The following is a 13151-nucleotide window of genomic DNA, read 5'->3' on the forward strand; positions in this document are numbered from 1 at the left end:
ATTACTTGGGTACCAATGGGCTGTCCCTTCACATGACATTGCAATAAAAAAGGATACTGTACTAAGATATTGCTACCTGTGCTTTGAATATGAGTCCATAATTACATTTAACTGTTTTTGAAAGCCTTATGATGCCTAGATTGAAGGGAATTGCACCAAAGACGTCTTTAGTCTTTATTGATGAACAAATGTTTGCCCATGGCTTTGCATTTCTGTCAGGATAACTGCCCGATCCAGTCTCAGTCTGTCCTTTCATACATCATTAGGGAGCAATTTTTAGTTTTCTTTTCCTGTGATCCATCATCCTCTCCCAATGAATTTCCACAAGTTTTTTGGTGCTCACCCAGCCTCCCTCTCCATTCAGGATGCTTGATTGTTGATCTCTTTATTCAAGCCACATGCAAAAAAAAAATAATAAAAAAATAAAAAAATAAAGCAACAAAGTGTCATCAGAGGAAAGGGCCAGAACTCTTAGGCAACGAAAAAGTACAATGTGATAAATAGTGTAAAAAACAAACCCAGGGGCAAGTAGGAACAAGGAGCTCTTTCATAATGAAAAACTGTGAAATGAACAGTGACACATCAGCTGTCAGGAGGTGGGTCACTGGGGATGTGGTTGACAGGGTTCTCTGTCAATGAACTGTGATTTTAACAGACAGACATGGGCCCCCCTCTCCCTTGACAGGGGTGCTTTGTCTTTTACATCACCCTCTGGACTTAGCAGCTGATTCCCATTTTGATACTCATTTTATTTCTCAAGGAAGCCACACCATTGCTTTCTACATGGGATGGAGTTATTCCTTGGTGTATTAGTATGCTTTGTAGGTATTGAATGAATGCCCCTCTCTATACTTCCAAAGCAATTTTTTTTGAGGGTTTGGGGAATCATTTTGATTGGCACAGTGTTTTGTTTTGCTTTTCCCATTGTGTTTTTCATTGAAACAAATAGCACATAATTTAATTATCACTAACATAAAAATTAATTAGTTTTAAAACTGAATAGTACAATCAGACTACTATTGTAGTCTGGAATAAAGGCTCTTCTTTTATGAAAATTTTAATTGCCCCTTCATTCATTTTCCAGTATTCTGAGGTCTCCCATCCAGCCACAGTGGACTTAGCCACTCATTTGAGTTAAACCCTAGAGGAAAGTACAGTAGAGCTCTTCTACAGACTGTGTTTTCAGCATTGTTTAGCAAACCAATAACACTGCCCATCTTACTGGAATATACTTAGCTCTTGATGACTCTGTAGTGCCAACCTCAGCCATGCCAGCTTGATGTGTAACTGATCTGCTTCTATTCTGTCTAAGCCACAAATACTGTTTATATTATCTACCCTAGGCAAGTAAAAATAGAAAATAGTATTTTCTAAACAGTAGAGTATAAAAACCTTGGAACTTTGAAGGAATTCTCTGGTCTCTGAACCCTTGCTACCTCCTTGCATGGAGCACCGATACCTGGATGTTTTGGATCCATTATCATCTCCTGCCACTAGGATTCAGTTTATTTCTTGTTCTGATATTTGTGCTCAGCCACATGCTATCCATTGGCTCTGCAGCTCACTATTTTTTTTTCGTTTCCATTAGTCAGATATTTACTAATTTATTATTCTTATTATTTGTTGATCATCATTCCAAGCAAGAAATAAAACAGATAAGGAACTGGTTTCTCCCATGAATAGAAGAAAACATGGGGGGCACCAGCAAGCAAAGTAAAAAGAAAATGAGCAAATAAAGAAACTTAGGAAAACATTGATTAAAGCAAAGTAAAAAAAAAAAAGTGAGGATAGAGAGATTACAGTTATGGCAAACTTCTCAGAAGAGGTGGTGTATGACTGTAGATCTGCAGGAAGCAAGGATCTGCTGTATAAAGTGAAGAGTTCTAGGGAGAGGTGATCAGGGGTGGAGAATCTGAGAATAGTGGGTTTTAATAGCCTGTGTAGTACTGTGCTCTAGAGTGAGCACGTTGGAGAGGCAAGTGAGCTATATAGGAAGTATGTAGCACACAGAAAGTGGAGCCAGCCTCTTAGGTTTGTCTTTTTATGGACAGAAAGAGGCTTAGTCTGTGAAGGAGGAAGAGCTGTACTTTGTGCTGGTCTGATTACCCATTCTCTGCCAGTGCCCTGTTTGCTGACCAAATACAAAGAGACCTAAGGACCATGACAAGTCATCCGGTCTCAGCTGGCTCAACAGCTGATGTATAAAAGAGAAATCTGAATTTCCCAGACTTTCTGTATTGGAGTTGCAAACAGTTAACAAAAATATAATCCTGAAAGGTAGGACGTGAATACTCATCATGTAAGTGTTCTTATCCATAGGCAAGAAGTAGGCGATATAAATAAAGCACAGAGCCACACACAGTTAGAATGAAAATGACTTCTGGATTTATGTCTGTCAGCAATATAGATATTTACAAATAACCCATATGAAAATGTAGAAAAGCACATTACATCTCCACACGCCATCCACATTAGCTGCATAAGCTTAGTGACAGTATTTGCCAATCTGCAGTCCCTCGTACATAGATATTTTGTGCATTAAAAAAGAAGTATACATAATTTAAAATAAATTACATTACACAATTTACAAAGTAATATTAACAAAAGATTCACAGACAGTTAGCTCCTTACTCCAACAAAATAAATATTCAGGTAGATAAATTAATAAAAGTGCTCACTTAGAGCAGTATAATTTAAAGAACAATAGAGTATAAATTTGATAAAATTAAATTTTACAGTCGTATATCTTCAAATTTCTGTGAATAAAAATGGGCAGGAAAAAGTACCAGAAAGTAAATCGAAGTGTTTAATTAAAAAAAAAATAAACACAAACAGATTGTAAAAAAAATCCAGAGACCTTATCAAGGCTCAGATTTAGACAAAATATAAATTATTACCTATAGAAAGAAAAGGAACCCAAAACAACTACAAAACAGAACAATAAGACTTATAGCCATTTACGTGTAAGGAAAGTAGGGTTTTCCAACAGGCAAGGTTGCTTGCTTCAGACATTTCCAGTTTTATGATCTTTCTTGACAGAGCAGAGTAAAAATATGCAAATTTAACACTATTTAACATTTTTTCCCATTTAATCTTGTAGATAACCACTTCCTACTGTCTCTGTTAAAAAGAACGATTTTCATCACACTGCAAAATACCTTATTCATTAAAAAAACAAAAGCCAAGCAAGCAAACAATAATAAAAGAAAAAAGAAACCACTTGCTGGGTCCACACTTCCTTGTGTACATCAGCCAGAACATCTGAAGGAAGGACCAGGGGAAATTATCATATAAGGAACAGGGAGATTCTGTTCTCAAGCCCAAGGAGACTCAGAGGCCCAAGGTATGCTCTGCAGTTCTTATAAACTTGATGAGGGGCTTCTGGTCTGCCTCCTCCTCAGTCCTACAAGGGGAACTGGACAAAGGACATTTGAACTAGGAAACACTTACAAATAACAAGATTCCAGGACATTTGGCAAGCGTGATTTTGCAAATCTATTCTGACTCTAAATCTCCCTAGAAATAGATTCTCCTTTCTGTTCACTACTGATAGATACAGGCTTTTTTGCTGATATGTAAGCGGGGGCAGGAAGGGGGACACAGGAGGGTGGGGAAGAGGTATGGAATGTGGAACAGTTGGAGGGTGGACCCAGAGGGGAATAAACTTTGGAGTTTAAAAAAAGAGAAAAAAATAATAGTAAAAGAAAGAAAAAACAAAAAAGAAAGAAAGTAGGGAAATAAGAAGATATTGGCTATTAGCAGTGTAAGTTTAAGATTTGACATTTTCATACCAAGGATTTTAGTTTAGTCTTCCTTTGACATGTCATGTGCATGATTCTTTCTTTTTTATTCTTTAGTCATTGCTTTGACAAGTGTATCCCATTTAAATAAAAATAGTTACATTCTAACTGATGGTTTTATTTCGATAGGAATAATTATAGTTTACAGCGATAGATCCTGATTTCCTTAAATTTCTGTGAAGAAAAATGGGTAGGAAAAAGTACCGGAAAGGGAATCTAAATGTTTACTTTTAAAAGTGAACACAAACAGATTATAGAAAAATAGCCAGCGAGCTTATTGAGGCTCAGAATGCGATAAAACACAAATTATTCCCTATAGAAAGAAAAACAAGCTAAACAATGATAAAACAGAACAACAAGAGTTGTAGCCAGTTACAGTAGGTAAGGTAGGGTTTTGCCACTGGCAAGGTTGCTTGATTTAGATATTTTTAGGTTTATTGTCTAGCTAGACCATAATAAAATAATATTATGAGTTAAATAATTATACTGCACTTTTCTTTCTAAAATTTTGAGCATGTTTAGAGGAAGGTGGTTTGGAGCAAGGCAGACAAGGCTATAAACAATCAGAATAGAGTTTGAGAGGTGAGGCAGAGAAAAATGTCACCCAGGACCAAGGATACAGTAAGCTAGAGGAGGTGAACCAATATGTGGGAAGAGCTCTCTTCCTTTATAAACAATGGCTTTATCTGGAAATATTCAGGAACCTAACAGCTGCGATTAAGCCACAGTGAGCACGGCTACTCTTCACAGCATATCCTGACACTTAGAGTCCCCGTGGGAGAGTTCTAAGCACACTGATGAAGAATCCATAGTGATGTGTACCAGTGCGAGGAGCAGGAAGCATGTTTCTCCTCTTTTGGATGTCTTAGTGGCCTGTGTATACAAAAGCCGTTGCTAATTTTAAGTGCCCTGAAAAGTGTCTTACATGTAAAATGTAATAAATATGCCTTGTCATAAGTAGTCTGTGCTTTATTACATAATTTAAAGACATGCTTTAACGTACTCCTTTTCAATGAGCTTAAGTTACATTCAAAAGAATGTAGGTTTCAAAATAGAGCTTATTATAGTCAGAGCATTGGATCGGCACTGGTGAATAGGCAAATGGGTCCCTTTCGAGGGGGTCAGCCATGCTACTTTTCCTGGGACAATCCATCAAAATTCTATAAATGTCTGCTTTCGTTCATTCTTTTTAAAATCAAGTAGAACATCTTCCTTCATCCTTCATTTCTTCCTTCCTTCATCCATTTGTTCCTTGTCTCTCTTTCTTTCCCTCCCTCTCTGTCTCTTTCTTTCCTTCCTGCCCACAGACAGCTTTGGAAAGGAAAAGGGACATCAAGCAGGTTTCCAACACTTCCCTTTTGAGAATAAAGTTCTGGGGAAGTTCCAGTATTTATTTCCCTATAAACTCAATAAAGGGATCTGGGCGTGAAAACAATAATCTCCCATTTGTCCTAATTATCCAAATGAATACATTCTTTTTCCCACCTTTCTAACAATAGGCCACACAGTATTAATTTATCCTAATGATGAATATCAAAAGTGTTTATCCAACATGAATATAGTATTTAAATATAATTAGTTATTCATAAACATTTTCCACCTTCACAACATTTTTAAATTTTTGATTTCTTAATTGATTTGGCTACCATATCCTCGGTAGGAGAACATTAATTTGTTTTTATAATTAATCACATTTTATAGAATACCTTAAGTGTAGTTTGGGTAAGAAAAATATTCTGTTTTATTTCCTATAAATAAAATTGTTAAAAATTGTTAACTATTTTAACAATTGTTAAAAATTTTTAACTACCCACAGAGATTGTGATTTAACTATTTTGGACAGACTGAGCTTATTTTATTCAAAGAGCTCAACTCAAAGATTATTTGGAAGACTGATTGTGTGTGTGTGTGTGTGTGTGTGTGTGTGTGTGTGTGAAGTATTACAGTTTCAGAATATCAATATTATTTTTCCTTCTTCTTTAATGCTTTATCTCAATTAAATCCTTGGCTATCCACTCTCTTTGAAATGACATAATCATTCAGTGCATTATATTTGGCATTAGTAAGAAGTGTTCATCACATTGTGTTCATATTGAATTATATATAAAGATTTTTCATTTGGGAGATTGCAACATCCTCTTATTCAGAATTCACTTCTAATCTGGGCAGAAAAAGCTGTTCTAATGGACAGCAGAGGGTGCTCAAACACAACCGGTGAAGGCAAAATACCTCACCAACCAAACCACAGTTCCAGCAATGCAGACATATTTCAGATAAAAAGAAAAAAAAAACAATAAAATGAAATAAATAAAAATCACGTGTTTACTGAGTTTAAAGGACTGAAAAGCATAATGGTCCCCATTCTATCAGAGGTTAACTGTAGTATTTCTGTTATTGCCAGAATTATGTGAGTGCTTTTTCATAACACAGGTTAGCTTTCTTTTTCAGAAGAAAGAGGTGAGCTACTTTCTGTGGTGGCATTTCCTGGGTTTCACCAGTGAACACAGAGATGAGTTCCCAACAATCATAAGTGAATGACTATGAGTTGTCACCTGTGAAATTAAGCACACTTGATAGAGAGTAAGCGACTGGAAGCTAATGATGATATAATGTAGAGCTAGCTCTAAAGCCACATCTAGCGTATAAGGCGGGTCAGCAAACTAAGACCTGTAAATGTAGCTGGCTGGCTTCTTGTGGAAGGAAAGTTCTCTCAGAACATGTTGTCTCCCAGCTGACGTCTCTGGACGCACTGCACAGTGCCAGTATTCTGAGCTGAACTACAGACCTGACTGAAAACATTTCCTGTTTGGTCTTTTGCTTTAAAGGCTTATAACCCTTGCTCTAGATGTTTAAGCAAGCCCTGGACAAGATCATTCACCCTTCTCTTCTTAAATTTTATATCTTAATAAACCACGCTAATTCAGATTTCAACCATGATAAGAGCAAAAGACCATGACTATGAGATACAGCCTGTAAGACTGTAAAACAAATCAGGAAGACAGGAAAGCTAACAAATAATTTTGATTTCTTTTTGTTAGAAAAATCACCGATACACTATTTTCTCCATCTACTCAAAATTATGAAGACAACCAGTCCTTTTTTTCTTTGCTTTTCTTCTTCTTCTTTTTTTAAACAAAGATAACAAATATATAAATCTTGTCATAAACAGCCTTCCAAGAGCAGCTGCAACCCAACCAAGGGGTTCTACATTTTGGAGGTTTGGGTCGGGGTTAGGGACTTCAACACTTGAATTATTGCCATGTCGTCAATTTCATGATGACTGTAGCAAGAAGGAAGAATGTAGACAGCAGGTGTAATAGCAGATTTGATCCCGTTACCATCAAGACTGAACTAATTCTCTTCAGTGGATAAAAGCTCGCAAATATCTCCACAGCACTCTTGGCACAGATGTCTTCATCCCATATGAAAAGAGGCAGTTTCTATGGCAACACTGGTTAAGTGCCTATCTTGCTGCACTAATATAGTGCAAAATGTGCCTTCCATATAGCAAAAAAAAAAAAAAAAAAAAAAAAAAAAAAGATGTAGGCAACCAGTGTTGAATTAGTAAAAGTAGATAGGTAACAACACAAGTGTATTTGTTTCCCCGACAATAACCACTATAAAATACCGAACTTGAGGACCCCTTCTTCTAAGGCTAGCACATGTCCAGCATTCACACATTAGAGAGAGACAAGAGTAAAGTCTTATAAAAGAGTTTGTCTCTAAAATGCAGGCCAATAAAAGCTACCATCAATCATGAAGATGCTAAGTTGCTCAATGGGTTTTCCACCTGGCATAGGCCTTACATTTTCTTCACTGTTAAAAGTTGCTTATTAACAAATATATAAGGTAACATCATGTAAGTCATTTGATCAAGTATACATGTTGTTATGGTTAAGTGTAGAATTGTAAAGCCTTCAGTATGAACTCTTCATGCTAGAAAGTTCTGTGGGTTAGTGCTGCAAGCAGTCTTGCATCTGGCTTCCCAGGTGGCCAATCTCCTCACTATGTTTTAGAGATCAAAGTGGATTTTCTTTTGTTTTGTTTTTTTTTTTCTTTTTGCAACAATTGGGTGGATTTCAGAAAAGATGCCACAAAACTCTCAGGACACAGCATGCACTTCACTGCATCTCTTAGAATTCTCAGAGCCGACTCTACATGTCAGTGGTACTGTCTCGAATAGTCCCAGAGGGAGTAGGATTTTCTCCTTTTTCTAAATGATGGTGTTATAACAGTTAAAGTTAATTATAACTCACACATTTGAATACTGGCACTCTGGCCTCTGGATGTCTACTATAAAGGGAAAAGGCCAAGTCTGGTTGTGTCCAGGAAAAGTCAATGTTACATATCAGCGTCTCCATCATATGCTAAGGTTAAAGGTTTGAGGCGGTTGTTCTGCCGTCTTTGGGGTTTCTTTGGCTTTTTGCTGTAATAAATTTAGGGAAATTTGAAAAAAAAGATCAGTCTTTCATTTTAAATGTTATTATTTTAAATAATAAAGCAAAACAAAACCATAGATTTAAATTGCCACCTATATTTCTCAGTGCCTTTTAGAATATGACCTCATGATCTCTTTCAGTTTCACAGTTCCAAGATGTCTTAAGATACTTAAGTATTATATAAAAGCCTAATTATCCAACTTCTTAGTTGATACAATTGAAATGATGTTGTATTATATTTTGTGTTTGTCTCAGAACCTTTATAAATAATACACATTTACAAATACAGTTAAATAAGATTAAGAATTATCATAACATTTTTCTCTAAGAAAAAGTTTATGGCCTCAATATGCCATTAATGAAAGCAACATTCCATGGCATTTCTTCATGAGAAAAGCCTTGAAAAAAATGACCCAGAACAGTCCTGACTCACTTCCACAATCTGACTGACTTAGATATGGTAGTAGATTTAGACTTTCTAATATTAAAGTTTATTTTGTAAATTTAGAACTTTGTGTGAAGATGCAGTATATGTAGCACATGTATTTTACACACTAGTGTGCCCCTGTGTTACTAGAAACTGAGAGAATTTTCTTTGAAGTAACTATCTTACATCTCCCTTTAGATTCTGAAATATTTAAACACTCACCACGCTAGATAAATCATGGAGACAATGAAGACTAACAGCACAAATGCCCCAGCTGCGACACCATAAACCCAGGTCTTTAATCTTCCATCTAAGAAGAAAAGATATTATTAGTTTACATTAGTTTGGAACATATATGACTGATTTGAACTTGTGTTCAGGTCTCTTCAAGACTCAAACTCATTCTTTCCAAGTACAGTTACCAGTAATGTAAAGCAGCTAGTAGAGGTTAGGAAGGATTCAAGGGGAATTAGCAATGGAAAGAGTTGAAAAGCGACAAATTGTGTTTGCTTTCAGATGCCGAGTTCCTGTCTGAATTCTTTATATGAAATCTTACCTCAAATTCAGTATGTGTATTGTTCAGTGAGCATATGTGTTGACTTTATCACCTACTTCAGGAATGGCATGTAATATATTAAAGATGAAAAACAATGCAGCTTTTGAGAAATTCGTAAAACTCAGATTCAATGCAGACAGGTATTTGACCATTCACTTTTAACAGTTTTGCAACATACTAACGTTTTTGTTTGGCAATTACAATCTTTTATCTAGTCTATTCTTTTTTTTTTTAAAGATTTATTTAAGTAATTATGTAAGTACACTGTAGCTGTCTTCAGACACTCCAGATGAGGGAGTCAGATCTTGTTAGAGAATCTTGTTACGGATGGTTATGAGCCACCATGTGGTTGCTGGGATTTGAACTCCAGACCTTCGGAAGAGCAGTCGGGTGCTCTTACCCACTGAGCCATCTCACGAGCCCTATCTAGTCTATTCTTAAGAGTGTGCTTTGACAATAAGAGAATTTTCAGAAATAATCACATAGAATAATGTAGCATAGGACTTTTGAATATCTCTTTTCTAACACTCCTGGATGTGCAATCCCTGTGACAGGTACCATTCTAGTTCAGTTTTGGAGCTTCTTTGACCTTGAAGTACTATGTTCTAAGTAATCTTTGACTATGTTGTTCAGGATGACGTTGCCTACTTACTTTGATGCAAAAGTTAGCATACATTCTCTGTTGCCAACATGGAAGTATGCAGGTAGCATGTAGAGATAAGTATGTGGGCAATACTCATATCACAATTCAGTATGAGTATGAAAATTAGATGTGGACAAAAATGATCCTGTGGAGACTTATCCAATATTTGAAAAGTGTCAAAGATAATTAGTACTAGGTATTTTGTTCACCAGAGGCTCATTTGCTAGAAATAAGTTCAGCTAATAGTCTAAATATCATTTTAAACTGGGAGATTTAAAAAGTGTTTTTTTCCTTTTTCTTTTCTTTTCTCCTATTTCTTTTTTGAATTGAGTTCAGAATCAAAAGAGCTACTCTACTACTGGTACCTTTTCTGTTATGATTTTCTGTTAAAATTATTTAACAAATATTCAAAATATTTGGAGGAAATTATTAAAATGGAGAGAATTATTTAACTTGAGAAAAGATGTTCTCTTTTGTGGAGAGCTGGTTGGATTTCTAGATGAGGTCCAAGTGGCTAATGGTAATTTTATCTCCTAACTTGGAGAGGGGACTTTCTTACATTTTTTTACAGACAAATCAGCTTTTCAAACTCAATGGTATGTTCAGCTAAGAATCTAATAAAATGAATGATTGTGAATAATGGTAATCACCCAAATATTAAAAACACCTTAAACATTCAATTTTGGTTCTTTTATATGGAAGATCTTTTACTTAATGGCCATAAATTGAGGTATGTTAGCTATGCAAATTTCTTTCTTCATTTCTTGTGTTTCTGATGCAATTATAAAGTTGGTGATGTCTGGATATCTATGGAATCCCTCTATAGGGAGAGGGAATGAGACAGAGTATGTGTTGCTTACAGAGCACTCCTAGAACAGCTTCTGTACCCGGAGACAGCATGTCCTATCTCAGGAAGAGAAAGTCTGCAAAGTAGAGAGTAGCATTTCTTCAAGCTTGCAGGCTTATTGCTATACTGGGTTCAAGTTCAATCCTGGATATACTAAGAGTATCTGTTGCAATATGGCAATGGCCAGGTCAGCCTCTAAGTTAGGGTCATTCCATTAAGAAAGGAAGGCTCCATCACTGCCTCTGTATACTTGGTCCTAGCATAAACTCAGGGAACTGCGAACATCAACTGTTAGGTTGTTATTTATTGTCCTAGCAGCCAAATGATTTTGGCATCAGTCTGCATTTCTCATGTTCTTTGTGAAAGGTTCACACCACCCACTCTGCAAGATTATACTGAAAACTCCAAATGCCTTTATACTCTTATTTATCTCTGTTGTAAATGACAACATATTTTTCTAATTATTTTTATTATGACATTGCTTTGTTCTGTGTATATTTATTATACTTACAAGTTTAGGAGTGGGTTTGAGATAAGTAATATCAGTATTATTGTTTTTTGAAGAAAGTTGTTTCATTTCTATGAATTTTGAAATAGATGCTTGTATTCACAATGAAAATAAAAAGACATTAAGGTAGCTACAATGTTAAAAATGAGACCATGGATTGAGAAATAATCATTTATTTGAAAAATTCTTGGTTATTAAAAAATATACTGTGATATTGGTGGAATGTCTAAGTAAAGAATTTTGAGTTCAGTGTCTGGTTGCTTCACCTGGCCCAAATGGCTGTAGAAACCATGTCCTGCCCCTTCCTGCTGGGTTACTGGAGGGTTGGGTTGGGTGAACTGCCCGACTGGTTTTCACATCTCCTCTTTTATCCTCCACTGTGGGAATCACCACCACAGGGATAAGTGTGCACTGCTCAAGGGTGCTGTTAGAGGACATGACTTCCGTGTACCCTTCTTCACAGCGGCAGGTCTTCATCTGCAGGAGATCAGAGAGGCTTACACTACACATGCAAGGTGATCTTGGCAAGGAAAACTAAGCTTACTCAGAGAAAAGAGCATTAGAAAGCACTTTAAAGAGAATTTACCACATGCAATTTCTTTTTTCTTTTTCCTTTTTTAATATATCTTCTTTATTTACATTTCAAATGTTTCCCCCATTCCCAGAAATCTCGTTTCCCATCTCCTTGTCCTGCTTCAATGAGAGTGTTTCCCCACCCACTCACCCACTCCCACCTCCCCATCCTCAAATTCCCCTTCACTGGGGCATCTAGCCTTCATAGGACCAAGGGTCTCTCCTCCCATTGTTGACCAACAAGGCCATCTTCTGCTACATTTGTGGCTGGAGCCATGGGTCCCTACATGTATATGCTTTGGTTGGTGTTTAGTCCCTGGGGGGTTTGCGGGGTCTGGTTGGTTGATATTGCAGTTAGTCCTATGGGGTTGCAAAACCCTTCAGATCTTTCAGTCCTTTCTCTAACTCTTCCGTTGGGGACCCCATGCTCCATCTAATGGTTGGCTTAGCTACATTAACTCTGCCTTTCCATGCTGTCTTTCTAAAGGTAAATAAGTCAAATTTACTGAGAACTGTTCAATTAATTTAAAGCAAAATATGATGCTTTAAAGTCAATGGTTTCTGCCTCCAGTCATGGCTCTTTGGGGACTGGGGAGAGGGGCGGTACCAGAGACAGAGGGATGATGGAAGTGGCTTGTCATTCTAATGAATGTGAACTTACCTCACTACAATATGAGTGGGGTTGACTACAGGGTGGGTTACAAGACCTGTCAGCATCAGGCTGGCTCCCCACCAAGCAGCCCCCTGTAGAACAGAAAATCATATTTTAACAAATAACTTCTCTTGATGTGATAAAAACACACACTCCTCTTTAAAGTTTGAATCCCTTTGGAAGTTCTAAGAAGGACTGCATTCGTGAAAAAGGATGGTTAACAACTTCATTAGGAACTTTGGGCTTTTTTATCCAGATGACAGCACTGTGGTTTGTAATTCATAAGAGTCCAAGACACATTGCCAAGAGGCTGATTTTGTAGCTGCTATATTTGAAACACTGGTTTCATATAACCTATTTCCAATAGTAGCTGGGGAAAAAAGGGGGGGTCATCTAACCTATTTCCTCAAGCCAAGCCCAGCAATTACAAACAAACCAGATTGAATTTTATTTTATAGTTAAATATTTTTCTTGGCTATTCAAAATGGTAGTTTTCATAACCCTCGAAGTAAGCTTCAATTTGTTTGACCATTATACAATTATATGGGTTTATTATAGTGCTCATTTATTTTGAGAAAAATCACTATTCTTGTTACTTCCGGAAATTTTGTGGATGCTGGGAAGAAAGACAAAATAAACACTAAGTTTTTTGCTTGCACTATTTTCCAATTTGTCGTTGAAATTAATCCCTCCAATTTTTTTCTCA

General features: G+C 36.5%; 1 protein-coding gene across 2 annotated transcripts in view; it reads right to left on the reverse strand.

The window, feature by feature from the left end:
* Positions 1–7844: 7844 nt before the first annotated feature.
* Positions 7845–13151, reverse strand: part of Thsd7a (thrombospondin type 1 domain containing 7A) — a 388294-nt gene continuing 382987 nt past the window's right edge. For both annotated transcript variants that reach the window (XM_021190560.2, XM_029534932.1), the window contains exons 25-28: positions 12455–12537; positions 11487–11697; positions 8889–8976; positions 7845–8226 (exon numbers count right to left, since the gene is read on the reverse strand). In XM_021190560.2, coding sequence (XP_021046219.1) covers positions 8142–8226; positions 8889–8976; positions 11487–11697; positions 12455–12537 — 467 coding nt within the window. In that variant the 3' untranslated portion in view covers positions 7845–8141. The remainder of the gene's footprint in view (positions 8227–8888; positions 8977–11486; positions 11698–12454; positions 12538–13151) is intronic.

This window comes from Mus pahari, chromosome 2 (genome assembly GCF_900095145.1).
Source record: "Mus pahari chromosome 2, PAHARI_EIJ_v1.1, whole genome shotgun sequence".
Classification (NCBI taxonomy): domain Eukaryota; kingdom Metazoa; phylum Chordata; class Mammalia; order Rodentia; family Muridae; genus Mus; species Mus pahari.